General features: G+C 47.0%; 1 protein-coding gene across 3 annotated transcripts in view; it reads right to left on the bottom strand.

Moving 5' to 3' along the window:
• The window catches only part of RILPL1 (Rab interacting lysosomal protein like 1), a 23,144-nt gene extending 6,823 nt beyond the window's left edge, over positions 1-16,321 (bottom strand). For all 3 annotated transcript variants that reach the window (XM_061344657.1, XM_061344658.1, XM_061344659.1), the window contains exons 1-6: positions 15,852-16,321; positions 12,592-12,742; positions 7,198-7,316; positions 5,730-5,948; positions 3,162-3,334; positions 2,537-2,629 (exon numbers count right to left, since the gene is read on the bottom strand). In XM_061344657.1, coding sequence (XP_061200641.1) covers positions 2,537-2,629; positions 3,162-3,334; positions 5,730-5,948; positions 7,198-7,316; positions 12,592-12,742; positions 15,852-16,148 — 1,052 coding nt within the window. In that variant the 5' untranslated portion in view covers positions 16,149-16,321. The remainder of the gene's footprint in view (positions 1-2,536; positions 2,630-3,161; positions 3,335-5,729; positions 5,949-7,197; positions 7,317-12,591; positions 12,743-15,851) is intronic.
• Between the last annotated feature and the right edge of the window lie 2,909 nt (positions 16,322-19,230).

The raw sequence follows: 19,230 nt of genomic DNA on the forward strand, positions 1-19,230 counted from the left end.
CAAGATGCTGTGTGGTTAAGGAACAAGGGGCACATTACCCAGGCAAGCATAAAACTTCTCTGGAGAGGACAGCATCAGTGTTTCCTATTTTTGTACTTGAGCTTTTTGTTTAATCAGGAGGAAAAGTCTTCTCCTGGGCTCACAAGTCTTAAGCAGGGGAAAAGCAACTCTGCTTTCATTTATAAAGGCACTCTGTGTGCAGATATCAGCCCTACAGGTTTTCATTGCATCATTAGGTGTGGAGGGGATTTATGGGCTAGTGTTACCCCGGTAGTTGTATGGCAAGGGGCTAACAGCACCCAGCCTGGGAGAGGGGAGGGAGCTCAGGAGACAGCTCACAGCAGGCACAGACTGCAGGAGGAGTGTGTAACAGGACAGATGCTACACTTGGGTTCTTTGGTTTTTCCAGCAGTGAAATTTCTTGTCTTTTTAAAGCCCATGTACAAGTACAGTGTTGACAACACACACAGGGAGGAGGGAGGAGAGAAAAGAAACCCACACCAGACAAATTTTATCCAGACAGGCTGCAAGAATAAGACAAATCTAACACCAGCCTTCAGGTTACTTAAGTAGAGTTTTATCTTCCCTTATTTAATATGATGGCTAAATGAAGAGAGAGTAGACAGAGACAGAGCATCACAGCTGAAGAAAGTAATTTCATCTTAACAGCAGGCTCAGTATGTGCTTCCACTGCCTGGCAGGAAAGGACTCTTACCTTTTCTGAAAGGGACCCAACCATGATTTTATGGGTTATTGTGTGTGGGTTTAGTTCTATGCATTTAACACAGAATCTGAGAAGCAGAAAGATTGGGCAGGTGTCTGAAAACGTGCACTGACTGATGCTGAACTGGTTTGCACCAATAAGTTAACTGAGAGAAAGAAAGCACTCAGATAAATGGTTGAACACACATGCCTCCTGCCATGGCTCCCTGTGTTGCCCACACGTGTGCAGAGGGCAGAGTCAAAGCTAACACCTCCTTGGTGTGTGCTCTGCCTTACAATGTCTGTTTACATTTTTATGCTGCCTTTGCTTCGTACATCAAGCATGGAAACTGCCATCTATTCAAACTGTGTCAGCTGAAACCAGCCACCCCCCTCAATGGGATAAGCTTTAAAAAGTACTAAAATACTAGAAGAGAAGCTTTACAGTGGAAATCTCATGAAATGAAGTATTACCATTGTCACAGGCACAGGATGGAAGTCCAAACTCAAAGTGGTTTTTCTAGTCGTGTGAGAGGAAGGGTTCTCTCAACAAACACAGCAAAAATAATCAGAAGAGCCCTCCTGACTTTATGGTGTTTTGGATCAGAGCAGCTCTTCCAACGGAACTTACTCTCACAGGGCTGCTGCTATTATTAAACAAGGACGGAAGGTTCTGGACATGGGGGCAGGATGGAAGAGCTTTTTATGTGGCAACAAAGGGCTGTTCCAGAGATCATTTATGCAGTTAAAAAAGTTAACCTTCCAGTCCCACAAAAATCCAAAAACTTGCTTGCAAGGTTACAAGACTTAATTTGGAATAAATAAGCATACAAGGAGGGAGTTTCACCATATAGATGGATTGGCTATCACTGATTTTATAATTGATACAAGTAAATGCACACCTCTGACAGTAAGCTTAGGTTTTGGGCAGCAACATGAAGTACTTCAGCAGAAGAAGGTGGGGTTCTTACAGCCAAGGAAGCTGGAATCCTCTCCAGCAGCAAATCTGTTCAGCAAACAAAGGTTTTTGTACTGTACACTTAGTGCAAGTCAGGCTCTAAAGGCTTAGTTAAACAAGGAAACGGGCACAGCAAGGTTGTGAGGAAACCTTGTTCTGCAAACCCAACTGCCATGGTTCTGCCACTGGTGTTACTCGTGAACAATGCTCTTCACATGTCTTCCGAGCATGATGTGGGCTTCTGACACTCCATCACCTTAGGATCAGTGTGTTAGAGAACTGGGACTTGCACCTGAACAGGAGCATTGTGCCTGCAGTCCTTGCACAGCTGAGATCCAGCACTGACTTCAGTTTTGGGCACACACGACAGACTGAGAGGTGCTCTGGTGAAGACCACATCAGTAGCACCTCTCTTTAGAGTATGACTGTGGCCTAGACAAGATACTCTAGGAAGATCAGTGCCTATGTTTAACAGCTCATACCAGCTATAACAAAACACTGCAACACAGGCTCTTTGGGTTAGCCTGAACAGTATAACTATGAAGGAATCACTAGAACTGGGGTGGGCACAACAGCTTGGCCACAGAGACAAGCACATGGAGCACTGCCTGACTCCCCACTGCTGTCTGCACTTAGGGAGTAAAAGGTGCCACAGGAGATAACCTGAGACAAAAGTTGTCCCAGAAACAGGCAACAGTTTTGGTCAAAGCTGACTGCTGTTTGCTGATACCTGTCATGTGCTCCCTCAGTGTCTCTCCCATATACATTAGGGATGTCATTGTCTTCATTGTTAAATTCTTTAAAACTTTAAAACCCACAAGAAACACTTGTTATGTGCAGACTATTTCCAGTATCCTTAGAAAATAGGCTACTTACAGTCGTTTGATTCCAGATTCAGGCTGAGTTGAGGGTTTAGGCTGAATTATGGGTGTAGGTTGAGGGGATCTCATTTCTTCTTCTGTTTCCTCACTTGAAAGAAAGAAACAACAGTGAGTGTTCTCCTCCCAAGCCATGGAAGCACCTTAAGTTCTAAAATGAAATCTGAGATAGTGCTGTTGGTGAAAGTATGTAAAAAGATCTGTTCAAAGCTCATTGAAATCCATGGGAGATGTTTCCATCAAAAGAAGGACAGCACCTGAAACTGGGTCTCCTTTCAATATTGTCTTTCCATCTGACAAGGAGAGGGACAAGAGGAATGCATTGAATAAAAGTTCTGAAGTGTTCATTTTAGACCCATTCTTGTCCTCATTTTTGCATTCAAAAGTGTTAAATATTTGTAATCATTCTAAGGTTCAGGGGAACCTGGGAATTAGGGAAGGACATAGTTTTTCCCACTATGAGGAACCAGATTCAAACTAAAGCCATATGCTTGCAATCTCTACTTTAAGCCTTTGTAGACATACAAGCTTGTTGGACACTTTCAGAGCACATTTGTTGCTTCTAGACCTGCCCTGTGGCTCCTCTGCGTCTAGCATGCAACAGCAGAGGAGATCTAACCTACCTTTTGTAGTATAAAAGCTCCTCCTGAAGTAAAAACACTTTAGATTTCAATTCATTCCTCTCATGAAGGACATCCCGGAGCTCCTGCAAGGTGAATCTTGGACGATTGGGATCTTTTAAGTCCAATGCCATCTTCTCTGAGTCAGAGAGGCAGTCGTCATTGTTGGGTTCTGCCTAGGAAGTGAAACATGGGCTTTAAATTCACCATGCCTGAGCAGTTGGGAGTATTTATCCGTCTGGTTCCCAACTGCCTTTCAGCATTATTAAATCCTCTTTTAAGAGAAACACATCAATTTTAAGAGGAAAAATAAGGAAGGAATTAGTTTTTCCTGTGACAGACTCTCAGCAAGAAGAGCTCAGTGAGCTGAGGAGCTAAGTACTGAAATTCTTAAGCAGAGCCCATTTTTTATAAGCCTGATCCTACCCTCTTTTAAGCTCATGTGTTTGTGAAATAGCTTTACTGTTTATTGGTACCTGACTTCAGGTTAACCTTGGCTAGGCTAAGGTTGGTGCAGTATCAATTTCTACAGCAGGGATTGCAGCCCTTGTCCTGCAGACAGAGCAGCAGAGCAACGTGCACTTGTCATTTGATTCACCCCATTCATCCAAACACACTTTAAAAGATTGGTGCAACCTAATAAGAGGCTCAAAGGAAATTACTCAAACACTTTCTTCACCCCTCTAGATTAGGGTCTGAGCTGATGCCTTTTCTTTCAGTTTGCCCCACATCTTTGCCCAAATAAGCTATTTTTGCTAGATTTTGCTCAAATCAGCACAGACTGAGCAGCCTGTATCCAATGCAAATGTCTTGACTGAGCCAACAAGGCATGTCCGTTCCAGAGCATGCAGCTATTCCAGCTTCCTGCTTGCCACTGCAATTCCTGTTTAACCATCATCCTGGCAAAGAGAGTGGGGATGGGCTCTAATTAGAAGAGATGCTATTGCCATGGAACTGTTGAGTTACAGAGAGGTAGAGAATGCATCCTTTCTCTCGGAGACTGAAGACACTTTCACTCCTGCTGGCTCCAGGCCGAGGCTCTGCAGCCCCATATACAAAGCTGGGTGTCCTGGCTGAATGAACAGCAATGAAACAATCCTTTTCATTATTAATACAGTGCTTGCCCAATTCAGCAGTGACATGTTAACACAGAACTGGCTGTCACATTCCAGGGGGGACCAGGGGACCCCATCAGCCTTTGCCTCTGCTTCTCGATGTGTATTCCTGCCTACTACAACTGAATTGGATGTGTCACTCTGCTGCAGTCTATCAGGCATTTATGGTACTGCTTGGTACTGGAGCAATCACCAATGCATCCGGTCTGCATGGTAGTGCTCCTCTAAGTTCTTTCATATCATGATGCCCCTTATCCTATTTTGTACCTTTCTAAGAGAAGCATTAGAAAAGGAAAATACAGCATATTTGCTTTACTAAGGCAGAAGCAGTGTCATATGCACAAAGGAAAAATAGTAGGAATCATAAAGAGGACTAAAGGATGCAACAGATCAGGGATGCATCCTTTTCTCGGGAAGCTCCCCTCAAGTTAGAATAAAGGATAGTTAAGGTGCTTTCCAACCCTGACTTTTCAATAATTCCAAGTTGCATCCCTGCTGCTCTGACCTCAGCACCAAATCAATTTGCAAATTTGTCTCTGCCTGTTCCTGCAAGCACTTGAGTACCCAAGCAGTAACATTTGCTTTTCACGGGCATTTGCACTGGTAACACTTCACTGCACAAATTCTAACAGGAAGCAAAACTTGGGTTCCTCTAAAAGATGCCTTCAAATATGTATGTGTTGATTTGGTAGCAATAGACCAGCTTAGTCCTGAGAGATCAAAAGTGCCATAAGCACTGCAAGGACCAAGTGTGCAGGTTCTGCATTGCCTCTGGGACTGCTTTTGACACAGTTTTGTTTCTACTGTGGTTCACATGCCACCACCATCACCTTGCACTGCTCCTGTGGGACCCATCAGGGCTCACATGTTCGCATGTTCAGCAAAGTTTAAGCTACTTGCCAGCTGCTTATCTTCTGGAAACCCCAGACTGTTCAAGGGATGGGTTTGTTTTCCTTGGAGAAAAGGGCTGATATGTACAAACAAAATGAGGCCAAACATACCAAACATGAGCACTACTAAACCACTGTCTGCCTTCAGTATGGACTAACAGCGATGCTCCAGTGATTTGGGATTGATTCATGTTGTTTTTAATAGAACACTCTCTTTTGAAGCAATGATTTGTTGATAGCTGGTGAATTCTGCAGCCTCATGTGTGACCAAAACACTGCACTCCCAAGGCTGTATGATGGGTAGCCAAGTCTAAGGGGAGAGCTGCTCTCTAATGCAGACATCCCACTGCCTTCTGTGAGACCTGTTCCCTCCTTCAGGAAGGTCATCATCCACCTTATGGAGCCTTTCCTGCTCTCTGTATGTCACACCTGATCACAAGATGCTGTCCTCAACTCCCACCATTGCCTCCGATGTGCATCAATCACATTTATCCAACAAGGTACTTGAGATGAATTCCAAACCTTTTATAAAGGCTGTTTACGAAGTGATTTAAAGTGCCTCTTACCTTCTCTTCCTCCCCATTCTGGCTGTCCTCACCCTGTAGTTTTTCTCTCAGTCTCCCCAGCTCTGCTCTCAGGTTGCCCATCTCCTGTTCCTTGGTTTGAAGATAAGCTTCTAACTCCACCTTCTGCTCAATCAGCGCCTTCCCCTGAGCCTCAACAACAGTGATGCGGTGCCGCAGGTCGTGGTTGATCTTCATTAACCTGTTCTGTTGCTGCTGAAGCTGCAAAATATGGATGCAATAAGTCAGCATCCATTCAGTCATGATGGCCAAGTCCCAAACATCATGTTAAAGGAAAACTAGTGGGTTCCTGTTGAATTTCATCTGGAAAATTCTCCTCCTTCCTTAGTCCCATTGTTTTTTAATATCTAATTATCTACTTCAGTTACAGTCACCAAAACCTAACTGGTTTCTAGAGTAAAGAGGTATTCTGATAAATATGTTTCAAAAGAGCAAAGTTCAGCGATAGGGATTATGGAATTCTGAATCAAATCTTAACCCAAAGTAGAAGAGAGAAAGACAAAACAGGAATCCTTATATTCAATATATGAGTACTTCATACTCCAGCTTTACTTTTTGCTCTTAGGCTCTCATAAGGCAGGCTGCAACCTGCAGGCCACTGCATGGGCAGCACCAGTGTGACAGGCCACAGCACTTGCCAGAGGCACTTGGCTGGAGCAGGGATTACCTAGGTCTAGGCCTCGCTAGCACAGAGAAGTCCCATGGCCTCAGGAGATGAGGCAGCGTGAGGATGGGAAGCAAAATATGGGTAAGGAGGTCATTCCTCCTGACACAGAAAGAGCCAAGACATCATGTGATTCCCATAGTCACAGTGGAGTCTGTGATTCATCAAGACTAAAGCCTGATCTCTTGTGCTATGGTCCCTAGGGACACCCATCCACTCTCAGTGACCTTCTGGCCAAAGTAAGTGACCTGGGCTGGGCTCAGGCCCTTCCTCCTCTCCCTTCCTGTGCAAAGAGGTAATTCACGTTGCAGCCCTGGTGTGGGAGTGCGTGTGTGGAGTCCAGCTGCCAAACTCTGCAGAGAGTACGTGTAAAACATACAGCAGCTCACTCACCTCAGGGATTCCTTGGTAGAGCTGAGGAGGTTTGCACTGCCAAGGCAGAGAGAGATACAAGAAGCCAGGGTAGGTTCCCTGTCCTGTTCCCATGGAAGGGGAAAGCTATGAGGTCCTTAAGGAAACAAACAAAACAAGCTGTCCTTCCCCCATCTTCCTCTCGTTACACTGGTTTCCAGTCACTTCCAAGTGTGACTGGTCCTTCTGGACTCAGCAGAGGGTGTGTGTCTGCTGCCTAATGGTTTTGGACACTCCATAGTTATGCTGGACACTTCAGTTACTGGACTAATCATCTGGCATTGCTTACAAATCCTACATTGATTTAAAACTAAACCCAGGCTATGGAAGTATGGGTGAGGAAGAAGAGAAATAGGAAGACTCGGAGCCACTTACAGCCTCTACATCCTCATTTTTAAGTCCGAGTTCCCGGTCCTTTGCTCTGATTTCATCCCTCTGTTTATCTACCACTTCCTTCAGCTTCTTCATGACTTGCCGCTCTCTCTCTGACATTCCTGGTTAAAAAAAGAACACAGGAAAAAAACTGAGGACAATGAGGAGCTGCTGAGACTGGAACAATAGCGAGAAATATTTAGGTAAAGACCCTGGAAGTTGCCTGCTGGTAGAATTACAGAGATGCTGCTGGAAGATGCTTTAAGGGTTACTTCAAGGGTAGCAGGGAACAGAGATGACACAATCCACTCCATAAAGCCACTGCACAGGAAGTCCTTAAAGAAGGAACCGACAGTCCTCAGAAATATGTATTTATAACAGTGGAGTGACATGGATACCTCTTGGTGCCTCTGCAGTTTTACTTCAGTGTTTGCACTATGCCCCAAGGAGCTCGGTTATTGTGTGATGATCTGTAGAATCAGCTGGCCAGGACCCTGATGGGGTAAAAAGATGGTCTGGATCCTCAGCAAGCGCTAACCAACATGTCACTGCTGTGGACTGCACTTAGGTCCAAACCAGCTGAGGAGTAGCTGGACTAGAATGATTCTATGTTAAAACCCAGTTCAAAAGGGAGATGAAGCGGGACCTTCAGAGCATACCTCCACCCTGAATCTAGAGCAGACATTTAATCTGAATTATGGTCACACATTTTCTCCTCATATTTTGCAACCCTATTGCATTCTTCTGTTATTTGCTATAGATAATTGGGAACCGGCACTGCAGTGATGGGCTTGTCAGAGCAAAACCAGAGATGATTGAACTTGGCGAGATAATAAATCTACTTCCCTAACCTTTCCTGGTAACTGCACAGACATACAGTTCGATGGTCCTAAACTATCACATAAAATCATGTAGCACAGCATCCCATAGGATGGCTTTAAAATGAAAGCCTGTGACCAGGGCAGTGTGTAGCTGCTCTGTCCTAAGTTCAGTCCAAGCAGGAGCTCAAATCCAGGGTCTGTTGCTGTCTGGTTCTATAACCTTTGGTAAATAGGTAGTTACATGGGTCCTCAGCTTCCTCTATTTAGGAACTGCAGGTGGTGACTTCACTCACCCATCTGGGGTGGCTGGAAAGCCACTTTCTTTTTACTATATTAGAGCAGTTCCCACATAAGAAATATGCTGCATACACATCGAATGTATCCAGCCAGTCAAGCCTTTGCTTTCTAACATCAGCTCATCAGACTTTCTGGTTACGTTGTTCCCTTCATCAGAGGTATCAAAAATTGCTCCCAAAGAGAATATAGGCTGCATGCCTTGAGAAACTCTATCTTACAGATCACCTATGTCTGGAACTGATGGATAAGACAGTAAAGCAAGTAAAACTTGAGAGAAGGAGAGAGAAAGGCAGTAACTGCACTCCTGCAGCAGCTGTGAGCTGCCATGCAGGCATAAAAAAAGCACAGCACTGCAAACAAGGGGAACAGTAGCTCTGATCCCTCATTGCTGAAGGACCAGAGCTATGGTAGAGCAGAGAACAGGAAACCACTCTGCTGGAAAGAGAATTGGTGATCATGATGGCTGGGAATTCAGTGTTCCTCTCAAACCCCAGAAGAGAGCTGAGTTGAGAGGCATGCTGTTCATGTTCTAGTATTACATTCTCATCTCTTAATTCAGTGCTAAGTTTGAGTGCTCTGTTTTGGGACCCTGGTCCTTATCACCTCTCTGCTCTAGGTTCTAGTTCTTTGCAGGGTGAATTTAATTCTTCACTGAGTAACAGCTCAATAGCCACCAGGGAGGACAAGTAGACACTGACACTGCTGCTTAACTCAGCACAGGTCTGGTACCTCACTATGTGCACAAATCTCATTTACAGTTCCTGGATGCACCCTCTGCTGGGGCCTAAAGCATCAGCTGTATTTAAAAACAAATAAAGACCCCAAAATTCTACCCTGAAGTACAGAGGGACTGCAGTGAAACTTTAGACTGGTGGTATCACCCCAGCAGGAGCTAGGAATAGTGAGTGCAGCTATATTCATTAGTACTTGTGAGATGTTTTGAGATCTCTGGAGAGCGGGTGCTATTTAAAGAATAAAGTACCATTTCAGTGCTGACTGCTTTTCCTCCCACTGTGCTCATTTTTTATCCTTAACATTTGGTGAACCCAAAAGCCTTCAATTGTGTGCATGGATCACTACATTATCATTTTTGTTTCAAGAGGAGGGGAAAAAAAAGGTGGGAAGTGTTTGTGAATCAGTCACATCTTCCATTTCCTCAGGCACTGGGTAAGAGGGAGGGAAATCACTGAGTGCCCTAAATGTAAAGTCATTATCTCTAAATGATTCAAACTCTAGCAACTACAAGATCTGAAAGGGCACACCCAGCTGGCTTCCTATGGCATATCCTATGAGCAGCTTCCTGTGCACTGCTGTGATCGCAGCATTGTTCAAGCAAGAGAAAGGAAAGCAGCTGGGGGAGAGGAGAAGTTAAAAGACCGAAAAAAATAAGGAAAAACAAGATCTTTTATGCTCAGAGACCCATTTACTGTTGTGTCACATCTATCCCAACAAGCCAAAGTGCCAGTCAGGACCTGTGGCCCTGTACCACTACTTAAATACTCAGACTAGAAGCTTGCCTGCACTTTTGAAAGGGAGTTGTAGGTTCCTCAGCAGCCCAGCACAAGAGGTTCACGCAACCATTGACATCCTGCTGCCCGTCTGCATTGCCACAGCCAGCCTGAGGCAGCAGCTCCCCTCGCTGCAGTGGAACAGCAGCCTGCTTGTCCTGTTTGGCACACATTGGGTCAAGTTTACTTGTGGCAATTCACTAGGGTATTCCAATCAGTCAGCACCATCAGTTTGAGCTTGGGAGGAGCAGCATTAATGGAGGTTGCAGACTCATCTTTCACCCCAGCTGTGTTTTGTATTCTGCTACATGTCCTTTCACACAAACCCTGCTCTGCGCAGTGCAGAACACTCCTGTTCAGATAGGACTGCCTCTGCCTCTCTCCTAAACACCCTCATTATGCTACAGCCAGGCTCTGTGAACTGACGTGACTGTTAATTCACAAGATTGGATCTCAAAGTCTTGCACATTCAATCACTGGCCTCTCTTGCCTGTGCTAAAAATAACTCCTTTAGCTGCCTGGTGAGTAAGCAGCAAGCTGTTAATCCCAGGGGCTAGCCACCGAGGGGAGACATGATCACAATACTAAATCATGCTGAGATAGGAAGACTGGAGTCTGGTCACAGTTAGCCCAGCTAACAAAGTATTTAGCTTGAAAGCCTGCCTCTGCCTCTATGTGTATCAGATCAAATGATGGAGACTGAAAAAGGCAGCGTGACTGCTTTTGACATTATCCAAACGAGTCACCTGGGACAAATCTATCCCCATTCATTAATGACAAAATGCCTAAAAGGAAAACAGTTGGGTTTGATATCACAGGCCCCAATAATAAGATGAGGTTGCTATAAATTAATATGATTTGATTGAAACTGATAATTTTGTCCAAAGCATATCAGTGAACCCAGAACATGATCTCTGGAATGGGTTTATAGGTTTTGTTTGTGTTATCATACTTGGGTAGACAGTAAAAATAACATGAAAAGCATGCCTGGCATTTGCTTGGCTGGCTGGATGTGAAGAGTATGGCTATATTTAAATACAAGCACATGAGCTGCAGTGAGTGAGATACCCACTGGAAGGAAAAAACCCAAAGACAAACCAAAGGGGAAGCTGGTTCTTTATAATGAGATGTCAGTCCTCATGGTCCATGACTCAACGCTGCCATCCTAAAATGCTGCATGGAGTTTGTGAGGCTGATGCTGAGCCCTCTCTTTGTCAATAACTGACTCGTAAATTTAAAGTGTTGCATTTGCTTTTAAAAAAGTGGAGATTTTGAGGTTTAACAATTTTAGCTTTTTGAAGACTCCATTACACTCCTCCCCAGGGTAAGTGCTCAGCCTCTGGGAGAAACCAAGTGCAACCTCCGCAGTGCTGGGTAGGGTTTCATCCACCTGCAGCAAGCCTCCATCTAATCCCAACCTCCAGCATCTGGACAAGGACACCTAACACTTTGTTCCTAACACTTTACTGGGGAGCTACAATGGCTCAGCTGTGTGCTTTTGTTTTCAGCCCAGCCAGTGACTTTGCACACTATGCACAGGGTGCTACACTGTGGAGGGAGCTAGGACTTTACTGACCATCAGAGCCTATTGAAAGTGGAGCTGTGACTTGAAGCGATGGACCATGGTCCTGTCCATGCACACCCACTTCCACACTGACTCACCATCACCAGCATGTTTTGCTGTTAACATTCTCAGTTGTCTGCCCCATCTCTGGGCTCAGGGCTGCTTCACCCCCAAACCTGCACAACACCTCAGCTTAGATCTCAGCAAAGTATGATGAAATAGACTTGGTACCTAGCAGCCTAAATGATGTGCTAGGAACTGGGGAGCAAGTAGACATCTGTTCACCTGCTCTGGGGAAAGAGCTATTTGCTGACCTGCGTGGAAGCTTGAATTGCTGCAGTGAACTCTACCTGTACTTTCAACTCAGAATCTTGGATCTTGGTTGGACAAAGCCTTGGGTGAGATGGTTTAGTGTGAGGTGTCCCTGGCCATGGCAGGGGGGTTGGAACTGGATGATCTTAAGGTTCTTTCCAACCCTAACTGTTCTATGATTCTATGATCTTGAACTTCATTCTGCCTCAATAAAGAAGCTGCTCACAAAGTGGCTGTTTCAACTGTTCTGGATTCATCCATTCCCTGTCTCTTCACTTACTCTAAATTGCTTTTAAGTACCAAACAAGTGAGGGAACACTAAAGGCAGGTACACCAAATAAAACCAATCACTCCTGTTATAGGAGATTTCTCCTAGGATATCTCCCTCCCTATGGGAGACTGATATAATTCAGACTAAGAATCTTGATTTGCTGCTTTACAGTCACCCTGAATAGATCAACATTTGCACTTATTTTTGTGCATAATGGTGTGAACTAAACTGCTGAATGGATTATTCCATTTGCATTAGGAATCACAAGGAGGGCTTAAGAATGGGTTTTGCAAAGTGTTAACTAAAAAGAAACAAAGTGATAGACTAAGAATTGAAGCTAGGCTTTAGTTTCACAGATGCTCCTCTGCCAAACAAAAACTTGTTCAGGCTTTTCTTTCCCTCCTATTTCCACCTCTTATCATGTCTTTGGTGTCACCATGTCATCAGAGATGTTCTATTAGGTAAAAATCCCAAGACTACAAGCCAAAAACCCAAACAACCTCCCCAAACCCAGACCTCCATTAATCTGTAGGAAAAGAGCCAGAATATCCAGCCAAAACATTCTGATCAAGTATTGCTTTTTTATAACAAAAGCACGTACTGCACTTGAAGTATCAAACTTGCCTTCATGCTTCTGAAATTCCTCTTCTGTGAAATTAATGTCTTTGTGAGACAAGTTTGTCATCAGTTGTTTATTCTCCTCCTGCAGCTGCGCAATCTGGGTAAGAAGGTCCTGTGCCTCCCCTCTCCAGACATCCTCCACCAGTTCTAATTCCTAAAGGGTAGATCAGGACAACACATTTAAACACGTGAAGAGCCTTTGACTTGACTATTTACAGATCAAACTAGTCACAATCCTACTATGATTCGTATAGAAAACAGTTAAAGGAGACTAGAATTCCTTAGGAGACATCTACTTTTCTAATGCCAGCATCAAGGCATCCACACATGAGGAGGCAATTCCTCATGCGAGCATTTCTGACATGCACGTTTCCCACAGAATGGTTTCTTAGGCCCCATTTTGCTGCAAGGGCCAGGTTAAGGGGACTGCTGTGTTAGAAAAGGCAACTGAATGTGAGCAACTATTACCTCCTGCATCCCAGGAAGTAGCACAAAAGCTGTTATAAATGCCCCAGAAACATCACACAGCACAGCCCAGGAGAACCAGCGCTGCTCCTTTTGAAAGAGCTGCATCTCTAATGCTGTGTTATGAAACACAAGTGTAAAATAATGAGAGCAGCAAACCCAGGGCTCCCAGTCCACATCATAAACACAAAGCTGCTGCTTCTTATGTAAATTGTTCTACATAGAGTGCCTTGAGTGGCATCTGTGTTAGCAGCAGTGAGACCAGTCAAAACAGCTCCCATGTGTCGGGACACTGTGTGTCAAGAGCAGCTGTCACCAATCCCTGTAAAGGTCAAATTAGGACAAAAAGTATACAGTCCTCAAGGAAAAAGGGATGTATTTAGAGCTTTAGGTGTTCCAAAAGCCTTTGCTATAAATCACACGTGTGCAGTGAGGGGCATTCTCTGCTCCATTTTCATGTATGTGCTTCAAACACAAAAGCTGCATGCAGATCACTGGAGCCAGGCTGAGTCACTTGCTGACTTGTGCATCCAGCCAGCATGTCCTCTCCTACCTAACAACAAAACACATGCAGACAACAACCCTGCCAGGCACAGCTCTCAGCTAAAATAAGCTCTGCTGAGAGATTAAAGGGTAGCTTTCTGCCCTGAATGTATGCTCTGATAATGGGAAATCCTGTTCCTATTGACTGTGGGGTCCAAATGCCATTTTATTGTGGCATTTATTACTGCATTGCTGTGATTCTAGAACACTTATTTAAGAGTTATGCAGAAAACACTGTAGCACTGTATATGCTGTCAGCTTAATTATCAAGAAGAAAACCTTTATTTTACTTTAAACTCTTTATCTACAGAATATAAAAGCAAATCTGTAAGGAAATGTATATTGCCAAATAGCTATTTACAGTGCTGCTGCCTATTACAACTCTGTAGCTAGAATAACGCAGTGACCTACTTCAGGTAAGAAAACAGTGCATTCATCAGTTATGAGCGTTCTGATAAAACCAAAACAGAACCAACACAGAAACCCAAACTAGCTAACCTTCTATTGCTAATGTGTGGCTGCAATGTAAACACACTGCTACACCACAGTGTGCCTGGGCAAGCTTTCCTATTTCTTGCTATTGAAGAGCCCATGAATTGGAGCAGAAATTCACTTCTGAACCCTCGTTAGTAGAAGCATGAAGCAGAGAAGGCAGATCTATGGGCTGATAGGTGCCAGGCAGCTTGGGAAACTCCAGAGAATGCTAAGCCAGTTTTATAGGCAAAACAGATTTACAGGTAAAGTGTAAGTGCTAAAATCCTCATAAACTGATGCCTGCAAGGACCACTAAAAGCTCGTCTGGATGACTTTTGGGCCATAGCTACTTCTCAGTCTTTGGCTTTTTCTGCTTACCAGTACATGCCCTGCAGTCAGTCTTCAAACCCTTGCACTGGAACACATGTGATGTGACACTATTGCAGTCATATACAATGACAGTGGGTGTTGCTGCTGGACCCAGGTTGGTACCCACTTCACCATGCAGCATTCTGTAAATAACTGGGGTAAAGAGTTCCTGCTGATTGGCAATACAGAGACCACAGCAGGGAGATTCTTCCCAGAGGTGATGTGCCTTCAAAAAACCTGGCAGCAAGGGCTTGGGAAGAGCTGATTTAACTCCAGCTGCAGCAAGGGACCAGCACAACAGACACCCACTTGCCTCCAAGTTGGAGCCATCAGAAGGACAAAGGCAGATTGGGTACAAGTACTTGTACTTCTTCTCCAGACCTTCCCACTTCGTACTCTGGAGGCTCTTCTACATTAAGGATCTTCTGCCATCCTTTTCAGAGACACTACCCTGAGATTTCCTCTGCGAAATGTTGCAGGAATTATCCTGGATTTCCCATATGTTAAATGAAAGTCCCCCAGCTGGCTCTTTCTAAACCGTATAAAACTTGATTCAAGTTAAAGCCAACTCTCAAAGTTTGAGGTCTCTCTTCCAGCAATTCTCTATCTCCTCTTTATCCCGAATCTGTGTGTGCAAGCAGGAATGGCATGAGGCAGACGTGACATGTTAGCACAGTCAGTAGAACCACTTCTTTAAATCAGTTCTCTGGATGGTTTAAGGAGTAGATCTGACACTTTCCCTGCAGTAAGTGGAGCAGCTCATGCTGTCCTGACATATGAGGGTAACAGGATATGGGAAATGATCTTGGGCTTTCACGGGAATAGGGTCAGGGAACACTGTGACCGCTTCAGATCAAGCCAAGGGACAAAATGCATCAGAGGATGGAGTGGGAATCTGGGAGAGTGTTCTTCCCTGTTCTTCAGCTCTAACACTGCTCGGAAATCACTCGGTCCTCCCATCTCTCTCCTGTGATTTGCCTACCCGATGAGTGTGCCAGGAAAGCTAGACTGCCAAAGCATTCACAGCTCTAGGAAAAGTGTATCACGGTCAGTGACTTTTTGTGGCCTAGCAGGAAGCAGCGCAACCCTCTCATCAGGGGAGAGGGATGGAGCAGGAGTCCTGAGCAGGGAGACTCAAGGGGAAGGAAACGCAGAGGTTGGGAAAAGGGTGGAGAAAGGGAAGGAGGAAGAAAACTTGCAGGAGGGAAGGAAAACAACAACACACCCAAACGCTCAGCGGCGCTAAGGCAGCATCCACACAGAGCCATGAGCCTGCCCTGGCCGTGCCCACTGCGTGCCCCGCCTGCACCCAGCGGCTCCGCGCATCCCGGCCCGCACCAGCCGCCCGCTTTGTTGTCCCCAGCGGCTGCAGCCCTGCCCCGCCGCCTCGTCCCCCCGCCCTTATCCCGTACCTTCTGGTGCTTCCGCTCCTTCTCGATGCGGTCCATCCTCTCCAGGCGCAGGCGGTCGAGCTCCAGGCGCAGCTCCTCCATCTCGGGGTTGATGTGGTTGCGGCTCACCAGCACCTCCAGGATCTCCAGCACCCGCACCACCTTGGGCATGAGGCGGGCGATGGCCTCGCAGCCGTGTTGATCGATCACCCGCTCAAACTCCTGCCCCACGGCCGAGGCGATGTCGTACACGTCCATGACCGTCAGCTCCGCCGCGTTCTTCTCCAGGGCGGGCGGCACCCCGCCGCCGCCGTCCATGGCTCGCCCGGCCCCGCGGCACCCTCATAGGCAGCAGCGGGGCGTCCTCTTCGCGGGGCACCCCCCGGCAGCCGAACCCCGCACCCGGGCCGCGGTCCCGCGCAACTCCCGCGAACTCGGGCTGGCCCGAAGGTGCCGGGTGGGGGCGTGTTTAAACTTGGCCGGGAGGGGAGCGGCGACGGGAAGGAGGGACCGAGGGAGGGCGGACGCGGCCGCGCCGCCACCACCGCCCCGCCGCTCGGGGCCAATGGCAGGCACCGGGCGGGCCGGGCCAGGGGAGGCCCCGCGCATGCCCGCGGCCACCGCCGTGCCTCGCCGGGCTGCGGGGTGTGCGGCCCCGGCGGTGGCAGCGATGGTTCTCGACGGGAGGAGCCAGGGTGACAGCCGCTGCTCTGCGGGTGCTCCCGGCTGGTGCCTGCGCTGAGCTCCGTCAGCGGCGGGATGAGCCGTGGTACCGGCCTCTTGTACCGCTCCGTCGTGCGGGATGGCAGCCACGTGTTTGAGCGGGACAGAAGTCATCGAGGATTCGGGATCGATGGTACCCATCCCTGGAGTGGGCGCACAGGGAAGTACTGCAGTTCCGTGGTGCCATGGTACCCATCCCTGGAGCGGGCACACAGGGATGCACCGCAGTTCCGTGGTGCCATGGTACCCATCCCTGGAGCGGGTGCACAGGGATGCAGTGCAGTTCCGTGGTGCCATGGTACCCATCCCTGGAGTGGGCACACAGGGATGCACCGCAGTTCTGTGGTGCCATGGTACCCATCCCTGGAGCGGGCACACAGGGATGCACCGCAGTTCTGTGGTGCCATGGCACCCAAGAGCATATGCAGCACCAGAGCTCGAAGCTGCCAGGACAGGAGCAGGGAAGATGCCCCCAAGCTCCAAGCGAGGAGGAAGGCAAACAGATGGCTGCAGGCTAACGTCGTGGGGGGAAGAAGTCATTCTGCAGGACAGGCATGGGTCTCACCCACAGCAGCTCACTCATCGTTAGGGGCTTTTAGGCACTCACTCCGCAAGAGCAGAGTAATAGAGTCCTTATGCCTGCTTAGGGTGTCAGTGGAGATTTTATACACACAAGTGGTTTGCTGGCACAGACCCACTTACAGGGGAATTTAAACTAAACCCAAATGTATCTTTTCTGGGTTTTTTTTCAGTATTTTTCCTCAGGTGTGACTGCATTCTTAAATGTTCTCTTGGTGCTTAGTACGAGGTGGTCCAGATGGGACATTATGGATACATTAAATGTTCCCCCAAATAATTGTAGGTTCCAGTCCTGCCACTTGCTGCATGCAGTGTAGAAATAATGCATTATAGTTTGGACAAGATACTCTGGGTAACAACTAGAAGAAATAAAACTGGAGTTGCAAAAGCCAAGCTTTGACTGATATGTGCAGCATGTTGTGGCTGCAGCATTCATCCTCTGTTTGTCACACAAGGGAGGGAAAAACACCAATACAAGTGAATAGGAGGAATGAATGACAGGAAATGCAACACTGTGACACTCAGAGGAACTTTTTCAGGCAATACTGTTAACATCCCCTTAGGTCACAGGTTACAAAACTTCAGCCTTCCTCCCATACTGCCAAGCGCTCACATTCGTGGAGCTGGGCTGCAGCGTGACAAACCAGCCTCCAAGCATCAGAGTTTGATGTTCAGTTGCCGAACTTATAATAATCAATGACAGCCTGTGCAAATGTATCTAACATCCTTCATGAAGTTTATTGCCAAAATTGATCGCTGCAGGGTATTGCACAAAGTTCCAGAGAGTGCAGTAGGGTGAATAACAGCCCATCCATCCCTGTAACAGTCATCCTTCCCTGGCAAACAGCACTTATGGGAGCTTGGGAAGGGGCAGCAGCATGAGCAGAACATCTGGAGAACACTCTGCAGTACCTCAGGGGACAGATATGCTGTGAAATCATCATTTTGTCCAAGTTAGAGATGAGAGAAAGACTTCACGCCACCAGAATTCAGTATAAATGAGTTCTCATTGTTATGTGTAAATGTACATAGAGGGAAAAAGTAATGATTCGGAGAATGTGCTGATGGGAAGAGTAAAATCCCTACTGAGACAGATGGAAAACCAGCACAGCAGTTCATGCTGTGGGAAGCAGCAGGTTCTAGCTTGGCTCAATCCAAACTCACTGGAAACCATGGAAGTTTTCAGCACCTTGGCAGGAGAGGGCTCTTGCCACTCACATACATGACCTGTAGCTCAAGTTCACCTTTCTCTCACCAGCATCTTTCCTTTCCATGCCTGGAGCCTGCACTGGCACATCCAGCTCTGCCGCTTGGACCTGGCAGCTTGAGATGAGCAAACTCACTTATGTTAATCAAGTAATTGGATCCCATTTGTCACACAAACACAACGTCTGAGCATTATACCCAGGACTACAACAACTGGCACTCACTTGGCAAGCCCAAACGCATAAATACTGCACCGGAAAGCCAGATTGTGCTTTAGTCTTTAAATCTCTAAAGATAATTAAACCAGCTAGTCATGAAAACAGACTCTCTTCAGCTCCAGCATGGCCTTCTGTATTGCCGACTGCAAGTGCTAATTGACAAGTAGCATTTAAGCATGACAACGCAGAGAAGACTTTTTACACCGTGATGCAGGAGCCTGCCTTACGCCCGGACTGTGTTTGCTGCGCGCCCACAAGCTGGGCTTCCCCGTTACCTCCTTGATCGTCAGCTCTTTACCTAATCCCTACCCTGCTGGAGCAGGTTTGGGTTTCCCGGCCTGCAGCACCAGCAGTCTCGGCCGCACAGGACAGCGGCGACAGCGGCGACAGCGGCGACAGCGGCGACAGCGGCGACAGCGGCGACAGCCACCTGAGCCGCGTCAAGAGACTCCCGCGCTCCCTCCGCCACTCCCCCGCTTGACAGACACCGTCCAGCCAATGGCGCGCTTTCTGACAGGTTCTGATTGGCTTCAGGCCCCCACGGCCCCGCCTCAGCTCCATGCCCATTGGTTACTCCCTCACATGGGCTCCGCCCCCCGCGCCGCGCGGTGTGTGCCTCAGGGGTTAGGCGGTCCCTCTCCGGTTAGTCCTTCAGCGGCCGCCGTAGCGCAGCC

This window comes from Neopsephotus bourkii, unplaced genomic scaffold (assembly GCF_033783945.1).
Source record: "Neopsephotus bourkii isolate Nb327-2 ecotype Australia unplaced genomic scaffold, CSIRO-AGI_Nbou_v1 NB_230, whole genome shotgun sequence".
Taxonomy (NCBI): Eukaryota; Metazoa; Chordata; class Aves; order Psittaciformes; family Psittacidae; genus Neopsephotus; species Neopsephotus bourkii.